The following is a 22,835-nucleotide window of genomic DNA, read 5'->3' as shown; positions in this document are numbered from 1 at the left end:
TTCTTCACATTATTTATCTTTTTTCACACTTACTACCAGTCACTGTGAGGCTCAATTTTCTCTCCATCCGCATTGACCTTTTCTCATCTATGATTTTCCTTTTTATTAGTAGTTAGAATCAACACCGGGGATTGGCGAGGGAGCATCAGGGCAGTGGACAGTATGCTGTAATGGTGGAGACTGAATGTGGATAGTGGAAGAACAGAACTACATCACAAGGAGAAAAAAGTGTATTGATTGCACAATTCTCCAGAATTGTCTAATTACTAAATATATTGACTTCTGTCAGTTTCCAGCTGTCTGCTGCGCCCTTTTAGGCCCCCAACAGGGTGCGAGCCCTGTTTTTCAGATTTGTCGGAGTTATTGGAGGTTATTGTCAGAAGGAGATTCTCTTCTCCTGATCATTTTATTAAAATTTGGTTAACGTATAATGCCAAAAAAAGAAGGCGATGCATCTAAAAAAAACAAAATTTTATAAAACAAAATTAATGAAAAGATGCCATCTATGCCATATACATTTTTGGCATCTGTTCAATGAAACTTTCCTTAAATTTTTCATATCGGAGTACAAAGATAGGGGGAGAGGGGGTAATATGCACCCCCGGGGCAAAAGGCACCCCCTGCTTTTCTCGGTATTTTGAAGAATTTTCCGCGGAAAAATCATAGAAATTGGAAACTTAACATTGCTAAACCATGCTGGAAAAATTTGAGCTTCGCAGTATAAAAACAGCTCAAGTTATTTGCAAAACTTTAAAATTTTGTGTTTTCATCTAATTTTCTTTACCAACGGGGGTCAAACCAACGGGGTACAAAGTACAAACTAAAAAATAAGACAAAGTAACCAACCACCGGTGGTTGAGCGTATACAAGAAGGTGGGTTTACGAATAAATGTCATGAATGATTTTGAGAACCTTCCTAAAAAGCTGACTTGATAAAAGGTTTAATATTGTTGGGAATACTTCAATCTCATTATAAAGGTGCAAAGATGCAGGTTCATTCTATGTTTAAGGTAAAATTACGATAATTTGCTTGTGTTGAGTTGTTGTATTCAATTGATTATTTACTAAATGAATTAAAGCATTGTTTAACTCAGCTTTACGTTTAATGGTAAACAGAAGCTTTTCGAACCAGAAGCCGATAGTAAAACTAAAATAAGGATCGGTACAGACAGCTTGTCTACGAAAGTCGTCATAATCTCAGCATGGGTATTGGAAATACACGGAGGAATTTCCGTAATACAGTTTGTTGTTTTGCTATGACCTCTACTTATCGCCGTGTGTTTATAACAACACTACACCCACAGTAAAAAGCCAAGAGGATAACTCTACCAAAATTTAATGGAAGAATAAACCTCTCGCGGGTGAACCACCACGAAATTGTGTTCATTTGTTCATTGAAACAGTTCATCCCATTGAGTGGCTTATATTGCCAAATGACCATCTCATAGTCATCGAACTTTGGTGACCGATACGGCAAAGTCTAGATATCGGCACTTTTTTTTGGTTGATGAACTGCTTTGAAAATGAACCCATTAGAATAACGCTCTGGCCAATCTCGGGATTTATCCTCTGTGTCCGCTCGCAGTACCTTTATACTACCAGATCGTGTTCTTTATTCTCTCGGATGGCGCTGCCCAACTGTGGGTGTACTTCCAAGTGAGTTGTATAAATCACCTTGTCCAACACTCAGTTGTGTACAGTTCTGTTCATACTTCGTCGAGTTAAGGTACCTAACCGTAGTGTTCTCTGTACAAAATGACTCAACTTATTAGACTGCTAATACCCATTGCATTCCTGGCATCAATTGGTCTGGTGAGTAAAGTGACACCAGTCAACTGCAATTAACCTGCTCAAAATGCATCAATCGCTAATAAATTCCAGGTTTGTTACGCTCAACCGGCGCCCAAGGCAACCCTCCCCAGACCTAACGAGTGTGGAAATGGTCAGTCTGACCGGTTGATTAATACAGCGCGTCCTTTCCTGGGAGAGTACCCCTGGACTGCGCTAATCCAGTACCGCAAGCCCGATGGAAAGCTGGAGTTCAGATGTGGCGGTTCGTTGATCAACGCGCGTTACATTCTGACGGCCGCTCACTGCATCAGTGGAATCCCGAAGAACTGGAAGATGTGAGTTTGGAGAAAGACTAGATGGGGTTGAATTTAATCTGAGGGGTTTTGTTTGTAGAGTCGGAGTCCGTCTTGGGGAGCATGACCTGAGCAACGCTGGTTCGGACTGTGTTGGCGAGCTGTGCGCTGATCCCCATGTTGACATGTCGATTGACAAGCTGATTGTTCATGAAGACCACAACAACCTGCCACACAGTCAATGGGACGATATTGCACTGATTCGGTTCGATCGGGATGTGACCTTCTCGGACTATATCAGACCGATTTGTCTGCCGCTTAGTGATGAATTACGCACTAGTAACACCACTGGATTATGGGTTAAAGAAGTTGGATGGTCCAGAACAGTTGTCAGTTTAGGTAGAATAAGTGACACGAAGTTGAGATCCGAGCTGGAGATTCTGAACCGTTCCGAGTGTGATACGGCTTATCAGCAGGAGGAAATTATCCTGCGGGATACTCAGCTGTGCGTGAGCAGACCGAAACGTGGAGAAGTATGCCACGCGATTGCCGGAAGTTCGCTGATGCAGCAAGTTGGTGACAGCCTCTATCTGATTGGGATCACTAGCTATGGACCAAAGGGATGTGGAAATAAGAACATTCCGGATGTGTACACCAATGTGGCGAGTTATGTTGATTGGATTGAGAGCAAGATGGAGTAAAGTGCAGATCTATTTTATGAAACAATTTCAAACTAAACAATAAAAAAGCTCAAAAAATAAACTCTAACAATCTGGAACAAATGAGAATAGCCCTGATTTTTTAATCTAATATATATGATAAATAATAGAAGGTTAGTCACGAAGAAGGACAAGTTTGGATTGTTGAGAATGGCAATTCTACAGCAAATTAACATTTATTTCAACCGAAAATTCCACCTGACACATGTCACCAGGACCAAACCAGATTTACGACATTACAGTCCAGTCCACAGAGTGACATAACCCAATAAAAAACTGTTTGAAATTGCAATTTCGTCAAACGACGACAAGGGTCACTTTGGGCTATCCGAACAGAACAACTTCATTGGCAACCATCGTGAAAATCGCCCCCGGTGCCGAGGGGGTTAACTTGTTTTCAATCTGCCGTCCGGAAATCGACGGAGACACGTCGTTTTGGGCAGGCCCGTGCGTCATTCGTCCACAATCAAATTAAATGCCAATATACATATGGGTGACGTTCGGCGTGGAAATTGTCGTTCTTTGAACGATGTTTTGCAACTCCGAGCACCGGATATTGCTGTCTAGACGCACGTCCAGCACTGTCACCGTCATTAGAATTTTCTGCGTGACACGTGAGAAGGGATCAAATTAGACTTACTGTGCATTGATGTAAATTCAAGCTCCAGTTCAATCACTTCCACTTTCGAAAGAGGCATTTGTCACGTAGGTTTGGGTGCTGACGGGAGTCCTCTAACCAGCAAGCCAAACATACTTTCTAGACAAATAATCGCACCGATATTTTCCACGACAGTCACGCAGAACTTCGCTTTCCGGTCCGTTTGTGATCTGTTCTGCGGCGTGAAATCCACGACTACACCATTTCGCCGGTAATTAGCACCCCAGGAAGCATGTGGGCAGTTCTCTTGAAACTATAGCAAATCGAATTTTTGTTGCACAAAATTAAAAGATTAAAAGTGAAACAAATATTTATGTTAAACTAGAGTTTTGATCCTCTAAATTGTATGACAATGTTTTTGTGTCAAAACTGCTCGACGGCGGGTGCTTCATTGAATTAAATTCAGTGGATAAAATTTATGATATGCACACAATAAGTTAATCCATTTACAATTCTAAAGCTGCTACTGCCCATTTTTGTTCGATTTTTTATATTTTTCCCGTGTTCAAGAGGTCATTTTGAGCAACATTTGTTCTACGAAAAACTTTAATTCTCTTGTTTAATGTTTTTCTTGTTTCATTCTTAGTATTTTAATTTGCATTTATCTTGTTTAGTTCATGTTTGTTTTCGGTAGTAATTGGCCTATTCTACCACCTCCTATCATAACATTTTGCCTATCTAATTTTTACATGTTTTACATGTCGCTTAGAGGCGTGTTTTTTGTTTGTCTTTTGTCTTTTGTCTTTTGTCTTTTGTCTTTTGTCTTTTGTCTTTTGTCTTTTGTCTTTTGTCTTTTGTCTTTTGTCTTTTGTCTTTTGTCTTTTGTCTTTTGTCTTTTGTCTTTTGTCTTTTGTCTTTTGTCTTTTGTCTTTTGTCTTTTGTCTTTTGTCTTTTGTCTTTTGTCTTTTGTCTTTTGTCTTTTGTCTTTTGTCTTTTGTCTTTTGTCTTTTGTCTTTTGTCTTTTGTCTTTTGTCTTTTGTCTTTTGTCTTTTGTCTTTTGTCTTTTGTCTTTTGTCTTTTGTCTTTTGTCTTTTGTCTTTTGTCTTTTGTCTTTTGTCTTTTGTCTTTTGTCTTTTGTCTTTTGTCTTTTGTCTTTTGTCTTTTGTCTTTTGTCTTTTGTCTTTTGTCTTTTGTCTTTTGTCTTTTGTCTTTTGTCTTTTGTCTTTTGTCTTTTGTCTTTTGTCTTTTGTCTTTTGTCTTTTGTCTTTTGTCTTTTGTCTTTTGTCTTTTGTCTTTTGTCTTTTGTCTTTTGTCTTTTGTCTTTTGTCTTTTGTCTTTTGTCTTTTGTCTTTTGTCTTTTGTCTTTTGTCTTTTGTCTTTTGTCTTTTGTCTTTTGTCTTTTGTCTTTTGTCTTTTGTCTTTTGTCTTTTGTCTTTTGTCTTTTGTCTTTTGTCTTTTGTCTTTTGTCTTTTGTCTTTTGTCTTTTGTCTTTTGTCTTTTGTCTTTTGTCTTTTGTCTTTTGTCTTTTGTCTTTTGTCTTTTGTCTTTTGTCTTTTGTCTTTTGTCTTTTGTCTTTTGTCTTTTGTCTTTTGTCTTTTGTCTTTTGTCTTTTGTCTTTTGTCTTTTGTCTTTTGTCTTTTGTCTTTTGTCTTTTGTCTTTTGTCTTTTGTCTTTTGTCTTTTGTCTTTTGTCTTTTGTCTTTTGTCTTTTGTCTTTTGTCTTTTGTCTTTTGTCTTTTGTCTTTTGTCTTTTGTCTTTTGTCTTTTGTCTTTTGTCTTTTGTCTTTTGTCTTTTGTCTTTTGTCTTTTGTCTTTTGTCTTTTGTCTTTTGTCTTTTGTCTTTTGTCTTTTGTCTTTTGTCTTTTGTCTTTTGTCTTTTGTCTTTTGTCTTTTGTCTTTTGTCTTTTGTCTTTTGTCTTTTGTCTTTTGTCTTTTGTCTTTTGTCTTTTGTCTTTTGTCTTTTGTCTTTTGTCTTTTGTCTTTTGTCTTTTGTCTTTTGTCTTTTGTCTTTTGTCTTTTGTCTTTTGTCTTTTGTCTTTTGTCTTTTGTCTTTTGTCTTTTGTCTTTTGTCTTTTGTCTTTTGTCTTTTGTCTTTTGTCTTTTGTCTTTTGTCTTTTGTCTTTTGTCTTTTGTCTTTTGTCTTTTGTCTTTTGTCTTTTGTCTTTTGTCTTTTGTCTTTTGTCTTTTGTCTTTTGTCTTTTGTCTTTTGTCTTTTGTCTTTTGTCTTTTGTCTTTTGTCTTTTGTCTTTTGTCTTTTGTCTTTTGTCTTTTGTCTTTTGTTTTTTGTTTTTTGTTTTTTGTTTTTTGTTTTTTGTTTTTTGTTTTTTGTTTTTTGTTTTTTGTTTTTTGTTTTTTGTTTTTTTAAGCATAGATCGATGTTTTGCCCTTTATCACAAATTTATTTGATTATAGCAATTCAATGTTTTATTAAAAAAAAATGTTTGCCAGAGAATTTCTCCGAAACAAGTTCATGCCTCCGTAGAACCGTTGGAATCAACACCTTCAGGATCGCCACCAGTCGTGGGGAGCAAAAAGAAGACGAGCTAAATTTCCAATCATACTTGTTGACGCCACCTAGTCAACCAAAACTAGGTCGGTCTCCGCCAGGTGAAAATGAAATTTCTCCCCCGGATCTAGATCACCCAGATATCTTCCTGGACCAACGCTGCTCCACTACCGGTCATTAAATTTGAAGGTGACGAGCCGAGCGGACGTTCGCAGCGGTCTTTTGTTGCCGGAAATAGGACTACGATGGTGTACAGGCCGTTTAGTTTTTAAAAAGTGAAAACAATACCACTTGTTGATTCTGGGTAGAATTTCGAACAGTTTTCACAAATCAAAAATGCAAACAAAATTCAGACTTTGCCATCTTTGGCTGACGGTGATTCTGCTGGTGAGGTTTAGCAGAGCCGGTACGATCGAAATAAGTGCATACTCTAAGAATGGAAATACAAACAGCAGGTAAAATAAAAAATAAATAAAAATATCTTATAACCCAATAATCATCACCCGTCCCTCTCTTAGTCTTTCCAGTGACCAGGGAACGGGACGAGCCGGCACCGGAACCGGCGGAAGTTATTCGTATCCGTTCCAGAATATGCTCTCGAAGCCGGTCGCGTACAGGACCAGTAGCTATCAGGACTATAGCTACAAGTCGCCCAAGTACATTGTGTATCCCAGCAATAGCCAGTCAGTGGACGCAAACGGGCAAGGGTCGACAAAGAATGGTGAGTTCATTATGTTATTTTGAATATGAAAAGATAATTTCTGGTTTCCAATTAACCCAACATTAAGTTAAGCTGAAAAGTTCCCGACAAACTTTAATTTCGGAACACAGTTTCACGTATCACAAATGAACTGCAAAACCCTGTATAAAATCTACGATACGCTGCAAATCATGTCTGGACACGTTTTCGGGCCATTTTTGTGACGGAATATAGTCAAATAACTTTTGAAAAAAAAACTACCGAGAATTTGTACATGTTGATCTATGTTGATAATCAAATTTGCACTGCTTTTCAAATGAATAATTCCTGATTATTTATTTTATATATTTTCTATTTGAAAACGTTGATCTATGCTGGGGTTTGAATAAAATATGATTAATATTTATTTTTCCTAAAAGAACTCAGAAAAAAAAACACTTCTAAGATAACGCCTTAAAAAGGTAAGATAAATATAAGATTTGATAAATGTATTATTATTATTATTATTATTATTATTATTTATCATTATTTATGAGCCAACAGCTGGTGGGCGATTCAACTTTCAATTAACGTTTTCAAAAATAATGCTATATTATACTAACTGATATTTATGCACAAATGTTATAATTTTGAAGTTTAAACACTTATATTTTTAATCGAATTCACAATGACCAAATTTTTCCGAATTTCGGTTGTACGATGAACAATAATAAACTTCATTACCGAATTTCGGTATGTTTTCACCGAAGCAGTTGAAAATACGGAAAACTTTACCGAATTCTGTTTAAAAATCTTAGTGTGTATGTTAATAAAAAAGTTATATTATTATTTTACTGAGTTTGGAAAAGAAAAAAACTGTTGAGTTATGTAATACAACACTTTTTTCCAAACTCGCTTAAATTTACAAACACCATAATCAGTAGTGACATTTGGTCTGGAAGGAGAAAATTTCTGCATTTTTGAATGACCCAATCTTACTTCCTGGACCCAATGTCACCCCTGATGATGGTACTTGTATTTTTAACGGTTTTAATTACCTGTAACGCAAAACTTGCAAAAAATCAAAAAAAAAACAATCTTATTCTGACTGACGATTTTCTCTACAGCAAAAATAGATCAATTGACTTTTTGTTGTTTGGAAAAGAGCAAGAATTTACAAATAAAAAAATGGTTGACCGAAATGTATAGCTCATATATTCTTCACCGGTATGATGGCCGAGCGGGCTAAGGCGCCAGTCCTTACTGTTGGTGCTGGGTTTGTATCCCCAACGCGTTGGTTTGACCTAGTCACATTTAAGGAACTCGATATTATTAGAACAATATGAATGATAAATACATGAATGATAAAAAAGAAAGTGAAATGTTCGGACACGAACGATAGAAGCAAGCGTTGACTATTGAACCAATACTTTATTAACCACCACGAGATGTAAGAATGTAGATCGACAGATATTAGAAAAACACTAGATGTTTAACATTCTTTCAATGTGATGCTATGTAAGAATTTTCCCTTCTTTTGTTAATCAGTTGACTATTGTGACTAAATTCTACCAAATTTTACTATAAAGCAGAATGATTATTTTCAAAGAAGGGAAAACCTCAAGAAAATAAAAAGCTTTCCAGAAAATCAAGGTATAATGTGTACTTTCTTATGGTTTTCCCTACTTTAAAAATAAACATTCTGCTTTGTAATAAAATTTGGTAAATTTAGTCACAAAAGTCAACTGATTAACACAAGAAGGGAAATCTCTTACACGAAATCCCATCGCATTGATGAAAGAGTGTTCATTTTCAAAGAAGGGAAAACCTCATAAAAATACACATTATACTTTGATCTTCTGAAAGCTTTTTATTTTCTAGAGGTTTTCCCTTCTTTGAAAATAAACATTCTTCTGTATATTTCAGAGTTCTTTAACGAAAAACTAGGTTTTAGTAGAATCAACAAAAGAAGGGAAAATTCTTATATAAAATCCCATTACTTTGATGAAAAATCGTGTATTTTTAAAGAAGGGATAATCTCATTTTCTGATTTTCTGAAAAGCTTTTTATTTTCTTGAGGTTTTCCTTCTTTGAAAATAAACATTCTGCCTTATAATAAAATTTGGTAGAATTTAGTCACAAAAGTCACCTGATTAACAAAAGGAGGGAAAATTCTTACATAACATCACATGGAAGGAATGTTAAAAACATCTAGTGTTTGTCTAATATCTATCGATCTACATTGTTACATCTCGTGGTGGTTAATAAAGTATTGGTTCAATAGTCAACGCTTGTTTCCATTGTTGGTGTCCGAACATTTCACTTTCTTTTTTATCATTCATGTATTTATCATTCATATTGTTGTCAAAATACCGAGTTCCTTAAATGTGACTAGGTCAAACCAACGGGGTACAAACTTAATAATTCTTAACCACAAGTAAGCGAGTAGGCAAGATTCCATTCATTGTCAAATCAGGTAATTTAAAAAAAACTCATTTTTCCGGGAAATGTCCATTCCGGGAAATGTCCATTCCGGGAAATTTCATTCCGGATAACGTCCATTCCGGATAATGTCCATTCCGGATAACGTCCATTCCGGAAAACGTCCATTCCGGAAAACGTCCATTCCGGGAAATGTCCATTCCGGATAACGTCCATTCCGGGAAATGGAATTCTGGAAATTGTCATAGAATCAGTATTTTGCTGTGTGTGCATAATGTTTTATGTCTCAAACAATAATATTTGGACGCAGTTTACTTCAGAATAAAAAAGAATAATAAACAATAAACATATTCAAAAATCTTTAATCTATTCGTTAATTTTGCATTTAGTTTGTATTACACTCAAACCCCGTTGGTTTGACACCAACTGTTGTCAAACGAACGGGGTCACTTTTTAGTTTGACACCCCTTTTACACGGAGTTCACACACACTACCAAACGTTTGTTTTGATAGTGTGCGTGAGCGCCGTGTAAAAAGTGACAGTTCGTCACTTTTTAGTTTGACTTTGACCAACCAACGGGGTACAAACTAAAAAAGTGTCAAACGAAAAAGTGACCAACCACCGGGGGTTGAGTGTATTCGCTTTTATAACTTTCTGATATTCACTCAATGTAAATAAACAAGCAGATTTTCAACAACATTCAAAATTGGAAAGAGGAGAACATAAAACACGAGAAGTTTTTCGTATTACAAAAGTTTCTTTAAACAAAACTTCTTAAGTATGGAAAATAAAAAAAATCAAGGAAAAAACCAGTCAACCTTAAGAAAAATTTGAAAAATTAACTTATGTTGTCATAATTACAGTTTACGTACTATCTTGGTGCTCATTTGTACAAATTTTTATTGACAATTAAAGCTCAACAGTGAAGATATCTCAACAAGAATGTGTATTCTTTCAGATGTCGCCATGGACCGGTTTGCCCCTGGAGAAGCATACGGAGGAACCATCTACAAAATAATGAAAGCAAAACAAAAGGGATACCAATATCTGAAGCCGAAAGGTATAACATTTCTAAAAGTCTGTGAAGATATTATGATTTTCCTCTGCAACTTTTTTTGGCAGACTCGGCCTTGGATGATTCCAGTACCGCAAGCCCACCATCTGGACCGGCAGCCCCACCAGCCACCACCGTCCAAGCTCTTCCTCCACCAATCACACCACCACCACTTCCTCCGGTTATCGTTGCTCCAACCCCAGTTCCTGCCACAAACGCACCCAGCTACATTCCACCTGCCCCGTCCGATCTGAACAAATTCCCACCGAACAGTGACTCCAACTGGCCCACCTCGATGGACAGCCCGAGCTACAACAGCCCAATAACCAGCTATCTTGGTCCGGATCCTTCAAAGCCACCGAAAGCTTCCTACTTTGCCCCACCAAACTACCTGCCACCTCCATCAGACGGTCAGTTCCGGTTCAGTGGCGATTCTAGCTATCTACCACCACCAGCCGGTCCCGCCGATTCCCCCGACTCTGGCCCACCATCGGATTCCGACGACATGGTCGGTACGATCTCCGTCGGTCCCAATCATCCCCAGTATCTGCCTCCTCAAGCGCCTCCCCAGCAGCAGTACCTGCCACCGGATAACCCTCCTCCGATGATGATGCCACAGCCGATGCCTCCAATGGGGATGCCAATGATGGACATGCCCAAGGAGATGGGCGGATGGATGGGAGGCCCTCCGGAGCACTCCTTCCCCGACTTTAGCCAGTTCGAGCATGACCATGACCATTACTACCCTCACGATCACTACCCGGAGTACGTGTTCGATCCGCACCACGATGAAACGACCACGACGACCGCGGCTCCGCCACCACCCCCAGAGCCGGGAACCGCCCGTGTCAAGAACTACAGCTACTACTACATCAGTCGAACGCTGTGGTACGTGCCACTGTACTTCACGCTGTACTTCTGCTTCTACGTGCTGGTTCTGATCCTGCGATCGATTGCGCGACACAAGGTAAGAACTATCCAACCCTTTAAAACCCTAATCGTTTGACGCTTTCCCCCCCTTCCCAGGTCAACATCCCCAACCAATGGGTTGGCAGGAGCTCACTGGAGGCGATGCCGACGCTCACGAACGCCCAGATCGCCGAGAAGACGGACATGTTGACCCACTTTGTGCTCAAGCAGATCGATGACTTCAAGGGGAAATACATCGGATAGGTTAGGTTGTAGGATTGTTGGGGCGACTTCGATTGGTCACTAGACATTGCCTCGCACTGCGCACGACGCGTTGCGTGTGTTTCAACTGTCGACAGCAGGATCTTTAGTAGAGTCTGCTCAATTAGCGCGAGGAATGTTTACTGAACAATGCACTGTAGTTGTCCAGATATATGTTAATTGGAAATAAACCTTAATCTTACTAAGCTTGTTTGAAAATTTTAATTCTTCAACTGTCATCTCAAGTACAGACTTCAAAATGTGGGTGAGGTTCCACCAGAACGGATTCGTACGGTGTTCTACTCCCTTATAAACTCTTAGTTGAATGGCTTTGAAACCACCTAAATCTTGTTTCAAATTATCTGGAAAGGGTTGTCATGTTATCACTGTTTTCAGAGTTCATTAGTTCGTTGTTCCTTCTATAACCAATTCCAAAAAGTATTGTCCGTTGGAATTTATTTTTAGGCAAAAACTACTATAGTTAAAATTAAAACTATCGTTGTTTCTGCCACTAATCACTTGAAAATGGCGCAATCTCAATCGTCATCGCTTTCGGACGGAGTCCAAGAAGATACTCTGTAGTTTTGTCTGTTTTTTTTTGGTTTTTTGAGGGACAATGGCATAACTTCCCGAGGACTCAAGTTCTTCAATTCCTCTGCCATTAACACTTGTTCCCGCTATGTGTCCGCCATCTCAAACCGGCGTCATACGATACGATTTGATTTACTTGCTCCAGCAGAGCGGCGAAGAGCTTTTTGTTTGATCGAATTTTGGTCCCTTGATCAGAACGTCACGTGTAAGCAGTTCCTCTTTCAGAGTCCGCACCATCTACGAAGGGGCTACTGATGGAATGTTGGAGGAGGGAAACGTTTGATCGACGGACATCGACTTCCGGGAAATGTCCAAGACCTCCTTCTTATCTTGGTAGTTTTCCTAGACGATTCTGGAACAACACTGCAGTGTCTTGCTGTCCAGCTTTTCAACCTTGACGCGTCGTTTATGAGAACAGTCTTGCAGAGCTTGCCGTTGTCTTCAAAGCTGGGCTCGTTTTCTGCCCAAGGTGCTCTATGGACACCATCGTTCTCTATAATTATCACTTCTCGGTGAGCGAATGGTTGTGCCACGTCCCACATCTTGAGAAACCTGGAGCTTCAGGTGAAAAATTTAGACAATTTAAGGTACGTTCTCTATAAATATCTTTAAGACAATAAAATTACCGGGGACTCGTTCCTTGAATCGGTTTGACCGCGGGGAGGCTTTGATTCTACACCTTCTCTTGAAGTCCTGCAGCTGTAACGGGGAACCCTTTCCGCTGCATCTCGAACAGCCATGTGACGAGTGTCTGTTCTTCTTCAGCGGTAAGCGTCGTTGGTGGGCCAGGCCCCTCCTGATGTTTACACTTATCCCCCACTGAATTGTTCCACGTGGGATGCCATACTTCTTACTCGCCATGTACGTGGTCAACACACCACTTTTGACCTTTTCGAGGACAAGCTCAAGAGTCTCCTTAAAATAATTAGCGCCTTTGTTTTGAACTGTTTAATATTGATCTTGCACTGTAACTTGGATTTAGCCCACACCTTTTTCTCGCACTTTTGACAACAAAATTTCCAAAAACTAGGCAACCAGCAGTTGTTTATTTACATTTCCAGTAGCAGTTTCAACCAAACTGGATTTAAAATTGCGATTGACAGGTGAGCAACATCGGCTCGCTTCGATCATTTTTTGATAAAATTGAAATTTCCCAAGCCAGTTTGACAAGTCACAAAAGTGCGATCGATTGCAATAATTTAGTGCGAAGTCCAAGCACAGAGAACAGATGTATATCATTGAACAAACAGCATTGAAAAACGTGTGTAAAAATTCAAACCAAAATACGTTGAAAAGAGCTAGGGTGTGCACCATCCGTCTAGATAGCGCCACTTCCAAAATCATGATGGCCTACAGTAGCAGAACGTTGGACCATGTAACCACTGCAAAAAACATTCCGTACGAACGACATCAGACCAATGTCTGACTGCCCTTCATCAGAGGGTTGCAATTTTACGCGCCAAAGAAGGTAAACAAAACGAAATCGGACATAACATGTGTAAAGGGACTATTTTAAGTTGTCGCTTGAAAAATAATTTTAGAATGAATTTTCTGTTATGTTTTCGTTAATGTTAATGCATTTTTGCATTATTTTTAGTCAACTGGAATTATAAAGAAGTGAATTTTATATTTAAACGAGGTTAACATTTATTTTCATTCGAAATTATTGAGCCTTTTTCATTGTTAAGTCAAGTATTCTCAACCGCGACGGTGGCGCCGCCAAGCGTATCCTGCACACTCTAATTTCTTTGATGCAAGATTGTATGCAACGCATTTTTTTAGTTTACACGGTTTACACACAAGTTAGAACCAAGATGTACATCTGTTCTCTGTGGTCCAAGTTAGTGAGAATTGTGCAATAGTTTTTTTTTATTTTTGAATGCGAGAAAGACTTGACTTTATTGAATCCCAAATACAGGCAGATCAGTCCTTCTTATCAAAGAAGGCGAATTTCTACAATCTGTCGAGAATCCAAACTTCGTTTTTCACGTCGCGTTCTCCATTGACAGTTCCGGGTGTGATACAAAATGGCTCTACAGCTGCTCAAAGATTACGGAAGCGGGTCCAGCTCAGAAAAGGAGTTCGAAGGATTTCCGGCGGAAGCACAAGTTGAGTCCTCAGCCACATCGACGGATTGGAACGATTGCGATGGAAGTTTCACGAACGGGCCGGTTTTGAAGAAGCCCCAAGCTGACCAAGAAGGAAAGATTGAAGCGATCTGTGGCCAAGGGTCGGCGCAACACTCACCGTGCTAAATTGACCATGTGCCGATGCCACCGGAACTGCAATGATCATGTTTCCCACGACGAAGTCACAGCTGTCAACCACGCGTTCTGGATCTTTGATTTGGAAGGACAAAAGAACTGGATTCGGCAGCAGGTGACGCGTCGCGAAATCTCACGTCGTTCCACGAATCGGTTTGAGAATGATCTGCGTAAGAACACTTCGTTCTTGTTCCACCTTCCAACATCTAACGGAACACAAGTTGAAGTTTGCCGCAATAAGTTCCTGAAATCGATCGTTTATGGCGAAGATTGCGGATAAAGGTTTTCGATCAGCTGGACATCCTTAGTTATAACTATAGTATAGGCTATAGCCTTATTTTTGTAGCAACATGGTTTATCGGTGCTTCACGGAAGGAGAAGATGGGTTGCCGGTGCCATCACGACGTGGTAAACACAAATGGACTACGCCACGTCCGGGCACACATTTTAAGCTACAACCCGATCATCTCCCACTACCGTCGCAAACATACACCAAAGCGATTGTATCTTCCGTCGGATTTAACCGGGAAGGCGATGTACAACGACTTTGTGGCCAGTAGCGATGCCGTAAGCTACGCTCTGTACTGCAGCGTGTTCAAAGACTTGAACATTTCGCTGGTCAAACTTGGACACGAGCAGTGTGAGGCCTGCGTTGGATTCGAACAACATGATCGCTCCAAGCGGAACGTGGAGGTATTGTCGATGGGGGTCGAGGACTTTATCGAAGTTGATTTCAACATCTCACAATACACCCTAAACCAACTGAAGCCTCGGCCCTACATCGACAACATCCGGCTGGTTCAGTTAAAGAAAGGGAGCCTGAGCTTCAGTTACAGCGACCACGTGGACGCAAGCGGGGAAGATCTAATCAGCTGTGAGCTGTTTAAAAAAAAACAGCGCAAGACGAACACTGCACCAGCCTACACGTTGGAGAAAGCATTCCGGCGACAGCAAAACCCGGTCGGAATCAGTTCCGAAAGGAAAGATGCGCTGATCAACACAATCTCTCCGTTGATCGAAGAGAGCAAATTGATTTACTGGACGAGCTTGGCGATCAAACAAACTTATTTTTTGTTTTAACTGCAATATTCTGTACTATCCCATCATATCATCATTTCCGTTAAAAATAAACGAACGATTTGTAAAAACTAATAAAATGATTGAGTTCATTCATAAGTGACGGAAATAATTAGCATTAGGTGTCCAAACTCAATAAATATATTAATGTATCTGAGGAAAACTCGTTTTTTTTTTGCATTTTAACAAGATTTTACTTAAAAAGTGAAATAAAACTATTGCCTCAATGCGTGGTATGTTTATATTACTAGAAAATTGTCTTATTTTCTAAAAATCACGTTTCAAAAACGTGATATGCCAACATTAGGTGCACAATGGAAATACATGGCGTCCCCTATTCAATGAAGTTTGTATGGAAAAAATCTAAAATTTCAAAATTCCACCAACAGGTGGCGTTAAATGTGTCGGATCATTGCCAAGTGTAAAATTCTAATGTAGATTGTCATGACAAACAACTTTGTAGAAGATTGCAAAACGATCAGAGTTCACCCTGACGAGTCAATACTGATTCAAAGAAGTCGTTTTTGTATGAAAGTTCCCCAGTTACTTATTTTTGCCTAAGAAATCGAGTCAAAAGGAGGAGGAAAATATAATATAATATTATTATGTCATCTTTTCACGCCCCAATAAAAACTCCACGGATTTTTTCGTTAGTTTGTTACAGTGTTAATATATTACCAGAAAATTAATACATTGAAACACAAATATAAAACTTAAAAATACTTTCCGACCACGACGTGGCCAATTCCAGAAATAAAATTTTCAAATCAAATGCCCATTTACAAAACACGTCGCTAGCCGAACCTCCCTACCACGCCAAAAAAAAAACAAGATTCCATACACAACCTAAAACAGCTATTCTACAATTACATGCATTCCGTCGTCGCCGCCACCACTTCACAAATTGCCACTCGAGATGAGCTGCAGCGGCGGCAGCCCGACCAGCTCCTGCATCGATTCCCCGACCTGGGCGATCACCGCTCCCGCTTCGCCGCCCTCCGCACCCGACAGACACTCCGCCTCGGACTTGATTCCGGTGGTTGACGTCGTCTGCGCCACCGTTGACAGGATGTTCAGCGGAGGAGGTTCGCTGGGCGTGGAGTGGAAGTAAGCGGTGACCAGGCGGACGCCACGCGTTAGGACCAGCTGCTCTTCGGGGGTCAGTGGGATGGCGGAGGGTTCTTCTGGGTCTGCGGGTTGGTCGGCGGTGGAGGTTGCGCTCTTCGGCTGCAGCTGGTTCAGCTTGGGGATGTTTGTGGCGCGGGATTGTCCGCCGGATGCTTCGAGGGCGGCCAGTTCCTTGGGGTGGGCCTTCTTCTTGTGACTTCGACAGTTGGACCCGTTTGCGAAGGTTTTCTCGCAGAATGGACACTGGTAGGGCCGGAGACCGGTGTGCAGAATCAGGTGGTTCTTGAGCGCCTTGGAGCGTTTGTACTCGTTGCCACAGTACTGGCACTTGAACTTCTTCTGGTCCGAGTGCACGACCATGTGCATCTTGAGCGTTCGCTTGGTGTTGAGCTGGAGGCCGCAGTGGGGGCACACGTACAGCGTGTCGGTGTGGATGTCCTCGTGGGTTTTGAGGCGCGGCAGATTCTTGAACTTTTTCGGACAGTGCGAGCACTGGAACGGCTTCTCGTCGCTGTGCGTGACTTGGTGCTCCTTGAGGGCGCCCTTGGTTCCGAACGCCTTGCCGCACTCTTCGCAAACGTACGGCCGCTCGCCGATGTGGACCGCCTTGATGTGGGCCTGCACGTTGACCAGCTTGCTGAACCTGAGGAGGAAAGTGGAGACTTTCAGCAAAGGCATTCAATATTCAGGGTTGTTACAACAACAAAAATCGGAAAAAAAATCCTCGCCAAATCCGCGCCGACTCAAAACCCCATCAGAGCAATTCTTTACGGAATCGGCCTTTTTTAATTTAAATTTTTATATTTTTTAATCCGGCTGAAACTTTTTTGGTGCCTTCGGTATGCCCAAAGAAGCCATTTTGCATCATTAGTTTGTCCATATAATTTTCCATACAAATTTGGCAGCTGTCCATACAAAAATGATATATGAAAATTCAAAAATCTGTATCTTTTGAAGGATTTTTTTTTTGGTCGATTTGGTGTCTTCGGCAAAGTTGTAGGTATGGACAAGGACTACGGTGAAAAAAATGACACAGGGTAAAAAATATTTTGGTGATTTTTAATTTCACTTGTTGTCACTAACTGTTCACAAACTCCGGACTACTTTTAAGAACTTAAAAAAAATTAAGAATTTCAAGAAATTCGGAAATTTTTATAATTAGATTTTTTAAAGAATTTTAAAAGTTATAACTGTTTTGCCTTCCTCACCTCAATGAGGAAAGGCTATAAAATCACTCGAAAAATGAACTTCTTTATTCGACCTCCTAGACCCACCTTCACGTATATCTGTCGACTCAGAATCAAATTCTGAACAAATGTCTGTGCGTGTGTCTGGATGTGAGTATACTATAAAGTTTATAAAAGTACTTCAAAAGTTATGCTAAAAAAACGGTTTTAGCTAAACTTCGGAAGATTGTAAAAAGGGCGGTTTTTGTAAGAAAACCCGTCATGCTATATATTGTTAGAAAGGCATTTGAAAGACCTTTCCAAAGATTGAAAATCTGACAACCCTATCAAAAGTTATAAGTACTTTAGTGTTTTTAATACACTTTTTTCGAGGCTTGATCTCAGATATTTTGATAAAAATAAGTGTTATTTATACGCTGTGTAGTATATTCACTTTATGAATGTAAGGAAGGCACCAATCACCTAAAGGTGGATTAAGTAACGTTTTTTTTATATTTTAGGTATTTTAAAAACTTTAAAAATTAAAAAAAATTTAAAAATTTCTGGAATTTCAAAATTTTCAAAAAAATTGTTATTTTAAGAATTTATATAATTTAAAAAAACTCTTAAGACTCTTACAATTCTTATTTCTTTCGAAATTTTAGATATTCTTAATACTTGAATAAGTCAAAAAAAAAACAAAAAAATTAAAGTTTTTTTTTGAATTTTAGGAATTTAAAATATTTAAGGAATTTCAATATTTTTTTTTAATTTCAAGAATTTCAATGATTTTAAGAATTTCAAAAAATTAAGTATTTGAGATTTTCAAGAGTTTTAAACAATTAAAAACAAATAATTTAAAGAATTTCAAAAACTTAAAAAATCATAAAATTAAAGAATTTTAAAAGACGGCCTTGAGAATTTTAAAAGTATCAATAATTTTAACTGTTATAAGCATTTTAAAGAGAATTTCAAAAAATTAAAGATTTCAAAAATTTCTGGAATTTTAAGAATTAGAAAAGAAATGAGTATTTTAAGAATTTATATAATTTTCAAAATACCAAGAATAAAATAAAAAAATTAAGAATCTTAAAGTTTTAAACAATTAAAAAAAACTATTCGCAATTCGCAATTTCGCAATTCGCAATTCGCAATTTTCAGTGTAAGAACGGGCCTTGACCGATCTTATGCACCAGGTTCCCGACGAACACGCACTGCCCTTACACCTACATCTCACCCTTGCTCTGAGTCAGTACGAGCAACACGCTAGATGCAGGCATGCACACCTTCTTTTCCGGTTACGCATTTTAACTCGGCCGGGGGTGGTACATTACGTAGGGTTTGATGTAAGTATAAGCGCCTAACCATTTATAGTGTGCCTATCAATTTTCATTAAAGCAGTTTAGTTTGAATTCAAAAACTAGTAGTTATTTTACTGTGTATTGTTTTCTCCTGAAACCTTTCCTAGTGTTGAGTCGTGTTTATCTGTTGCTTTTTCTTCTGTCGCGGTATTTTGTTACAATATTTTGGTCCTAAGCATTTTAGAAAAGTTTTTCAAAAATACAATAGTAATATTTGTGTTAATCCTTTAATCATTCCATAAATTGAGTAAGGGCTCGAACCTCACTTGCTTAAGAAAAAGGTGAAGTTTCAAAACAATGGACAGTGAAGGAAATATACTATGTAAAGAATCAATAGTAAAAGAAAGATAGTAGAAATTAGAAATTATTCAAATAGATAAATAAAGAAAAGGCACATGATAAACAAAATTGACATCGATGCCAAATTAAGGGAAAGCAGACAGTTTGTTACAGCAGAATCAATTGGTAAAATAGAGTGGAAAAGCGTCGAGAAACAAGAGAATCATATAAGTAAAATCGAAATCAAATGGAGGATAGTAATCAGAAGCCGTTTTAGAAAATCAGTGAAACAAAATAAACAGAAGATAGCTGTTCGTTGAAATGGAAAGAAGAGAAACCCCGTTCTGCGATGCTCAGGTACATCCACAGCAGTTGACTCAACATACTGCGAATCAAAACAATACCGTCTACAATCACAAATTACTTCCCTTTCCCACATTGTCGCGCCCCTTTCTTTTAGCCGTCTCTACTCTGACCCGCGGTGATCAAAGGTTTACGATCCGTTTCCACAGGCCACCAGCTAGGTCATCATGAAAACCAAGCCAACGTGGAGGTAAGAAAATAGGACACTCGCAAGGAACCAGAGCTATACTGTTCTGATCAAGATAATTCGGATGATCTAACAGAACTACGGATGTAGTTAGTTACGCTCCTTCCAGGATGTTCCTTACGTGGACGTCAACCGAAGAGCACGCAACAAGGTCAGTGCCATTGCATGCTCTTAGGTATCAATCCTTGGCCTGCAATTAAAAAAAAAAAAAAAAAACTATGATTTCAAATTTTTTTTTTGAATTTAGGGTTTTGAGAATTTTAAGAATTTTAAAATTTCAAAAATGTTAGCTATTTCAAGTATTGAGAATATGAAGAATTTCAAATTTTTTTAGAATTTCAATAGTTTTAAACAGTTTAAGAAAACAATAATTAAAAAAATAATTTTGAATAATTTCAAGGATTCGAGATTTTCAAGAACTTCAAAAATTTCAAAAATTTGAACTAGTTCAAGTATTTTTACATGTTTTTAGAACTTCAAGAATTTCAAAAAAAAATTAGAGATTTCTAGATTAAATTTTCAAAACAACCTATCCCTCATGGGTTTCCTATGCAGATAGGACCTTTTGAAAATTTAATCTAGATTTGTTTTTTTTCAATACTAGGAATTCAAGAATTTAAAAAATTCAAGGAATTTCAATATTTTCTTTATAATTTCAAGAATGTTAAGAACTTATAGAATTTAAAAAATTTTAAGAATTAAAAAAGAATAGAACTTAAGAATTTCAAGGGTTTTAAACAATTAAAAACACAATAATTGAAAGAATTTCAAAAACTTAAAAAATATCAAAAAATCAATGAATTTCAAGATAATTTAATTTTTTTAAAGAATTTCAATAAATTTTAGGATTTTAAATTTTGTTAAGAATTTAAGAATTTTAAAATTTTTAAGTATCTAGAATTTTATGAATTTTAAGACTTTAGTGAATTTGAAGATTTTTAAGAATTTATAAAATTTCATGAATTTGAATATTTAGTTCTTTAAAAAATTTAAAAAAATAAGAATTCATAAAAGTTAAAAAATAAAGAATTTCAGATTTGACAATTAGTTTCGAACAAATATTTTAAAAAAGTTTAAGAAAAAACAAGCTCACATTTTCGAAAGTAAATTAAGTGTAGTTTCTGTTAGGGGAAGAGCATTTAACTCCATCGTGCCTCTAATGTGGTCATATCAGCACATTGACGTTCAATTACAGCTCATAAAAGGCGTTTTCAACTGAAATCGAGTGATAAATAGCTCAATAGGAAGTGAGCAAGCCAGTTTCTGCCAACAGTTTTACAAAATTAGTTGTTCAAACAGTGAAAATCAGCAAATTGGATGAATATAGGAACAAGTGCTTAACCTGCTAAACATACGAAAATTTCCTCTAATCCCTAATATTAATTTTCTTCATAACTTGAAAGTAATTCAATCCCTCACAATTACCATCCGCGCGAAATCCACACCAAAACAAAATTAGCCGGCAAATCCGCGTTAAAAACGCGCGATTCGCGCCGTGCTGAATATTTCGGTTTCAACTCACTTTTTATCACAATAGTTGCACGGATGCACCATCTTCTGGTCGCTCGGCAGATGCACCGCCTCGTGCTGTTTGGTCTTCTTCTCGGAGGAGAACCGCTTCGGACAAATCCCGCACTGGAACCGCAACTCGGGCGAGTCCGGATGCTTGGACTGCAGGTGCAGCACGTACATCTGCCTGCTAGCATACGACTTGTCGCACTCTTCGCAGCGAACTCGTTGCTGCTGGTCCGGTTTGGAACGCGCCTTCGAACGAGGCTTTGACACGGCCGGTTTCGGTTCTTCCTGTTCCTGTTCCTCGTCCTCTTCTTCCTCCTCCTCATCCTCCTCCTCCTCGTCCAACTCTTCCTCGTCGGGATCGCTTCCCAGCTCTGGCTTTTCTTCGGCCAAGTAATCGTTGTCGTACGCGTCAAACCCTTCCGGCTCGTTGGACATCAACGTATCGTCCACCTTGAACTCGCCAAACTCGTCCACCGTCAACCTCGTCAGGACGCTGTCACTCTCCTTGACCGATTCGTCCAGATTTGAAACGAGCCGATCCGAAGATTTCCCTGAAAGTAAAACTCTAATTAAAGAAAAAGCCAACCTCCACCCACGCTAAACCTACGTTTCTTCCTGTTGGCCACCTTCTCGATCTTCAGCTGGACTAGCTCCGGCTCGGTAAGTTCCCCGGCGTCCACACCCCCCTCCTGATCGGAAGCCAGACTACTCGCCAGCACCCCATCCACCGGCCCTCCCCCCTCCACCACGCTGCTCACCGTGAAGCCCTTCACTTCCTGCGAGTCCGCCTCCTCGACGGCCGCCAAGATGGAATCGCTCAAAAAGCGAAACCGCAAGTCCTGGATGTCACTGTCCAGCAGCTCGGCGTCATCGCTGGCGGAGGAGGCGCAAAATTCCAGCAGCATCTTGCTCGTTTGCAGGCAGCGCTCCTTGAACCGCTCCAGCTTGTTGACAAAGTTGTAGCACTCCTCGCAGATGCAGTTGCACACGTCCGCCAGCTCCTGCAGCTGAATCAGACAAAAAACCGAAAATAAAAACGCTTCCCGGAATGATTCCTCAAACTACTCACCGAGAAGTGGAAATGCCTCATCGTGATTTCGTTCAGCTCGTCCAGCGATTCCAGCTTGTAGACGGCGCACTCGTTGGCGCACAGCCGGCACCAGCTGCGCCAGTTGCTGAGCATTGCGGCAAAGAAAGCACTAAATTTTCGAGCAAAAATTGGTCCACTTTTTACGAAAACATTGCAAAAACACAGTAAATTGTTTACGAAAAATGCACAAACGTAAACATTGACTTTACTTTTGCGCGAGTTTGACAGCTTGGTGAGGGGGGCTAACATGGCGCACAAATTCAATTTGACACGAGGGGTGAGTCGATCGGCATTCTTGTTCGAGCTGCACGCTTACCAAATAAAACCAAAAAAATGGTAATTATCATGATATTTGGAGTTCAACTCGGATAACACTTTTTTTGGTAAAGTGGGTCGAACTGGCAAAATCATGATTTTCATGATTTGCCGAGTTCGAGCATGCGGAAATATTTCACAGGTTTAGAGGTTGCCTATCTTTGGGCGCTTTTTGGTTTCTCTTTCGAGATTGAAATAATAACAATTAATGTTTAAAAGAAATGAACAACGCAGTGCTTTTTTT

At 39.1% G+C, this 22,835-nt stretch overlaps 2 protein-coding genes across 2 annotated transcripts; one reads left to right on the top strand and one right to left on the bottom strand.

The window, feature by feature from the left end:
• The first annotated feature begins 1,680 nt into the window (after positions 1-1,680).
• On the top strand, positions 1,681-11,372 carry LOC119766329. Its single transcript, XM_038250809.1, has 7 exons — positions 1,681-1,812; positions 1,882-2,126; positions 2,185-2,784; positions 6,434-6,627; positions 9,987-10,088; positions 10,151-11,049; positions 11,109-11,372. Exons 1-7 carry the CDS (start codon positions 1,756-1,758, stop codon positions 11,253-11,255), a joined length of 2,244 nt encoding a protein of 747 aa, XP_038106737.1. The 5' UTR covers positions 1,681-1,755; the 3' UTR covers positions 11,256-11,372.
• A 4,454-nt stretch (positions 11,373-15,826) lies between these two features.
• Positions 15,827-22,506, bottom strand: LOC6042980 (zinc finger protein weckle). Its single transcript, XM_038254299.1, has 4 exons — positions 22,256-22,506; positions 21,794-22,193; positions 21,191-21,737; positions 15,827-16,955 (listed from the first exon to the last, which is right to left on the bottom strand). Exons 1-4 carry the CDS (start codon positions 22,367-22,369, stop codon positions 16,082-16,084), a joined length of 1,935 nt encoding a protein of 644 aa, XP_038110227.1. The 5' UTR covers positions 22,370-22,506; the 3' UTR covers positions 15,827-16,081.
• Between the last annotated feature and the right edge of the window lie 329 nt (positions 22,507-22,835).

The sequence above is a fragment of the Culex quinquefasciatus genome, chromosome 2 (assembly GCF_015732765.1).
Source record: "Culex quinquefasciatus strain JHB chromosome 2, VPISU_Cqui_1.0_pri_paternal, whole genome shotgun sequence".
Classification (NCBI taxonomy): domain Eukaryota; kingdom Metazoa; phylum Arthropoda; class Insecta; order Diptera; family Culicidae; genus Culex; species Culex quinquefasciatus.
The sequence above is the reverse complement of the archived record's forward strand: the minus strand, read 5'-3'. Positions and strand labels throughout refer to the sequence as shown.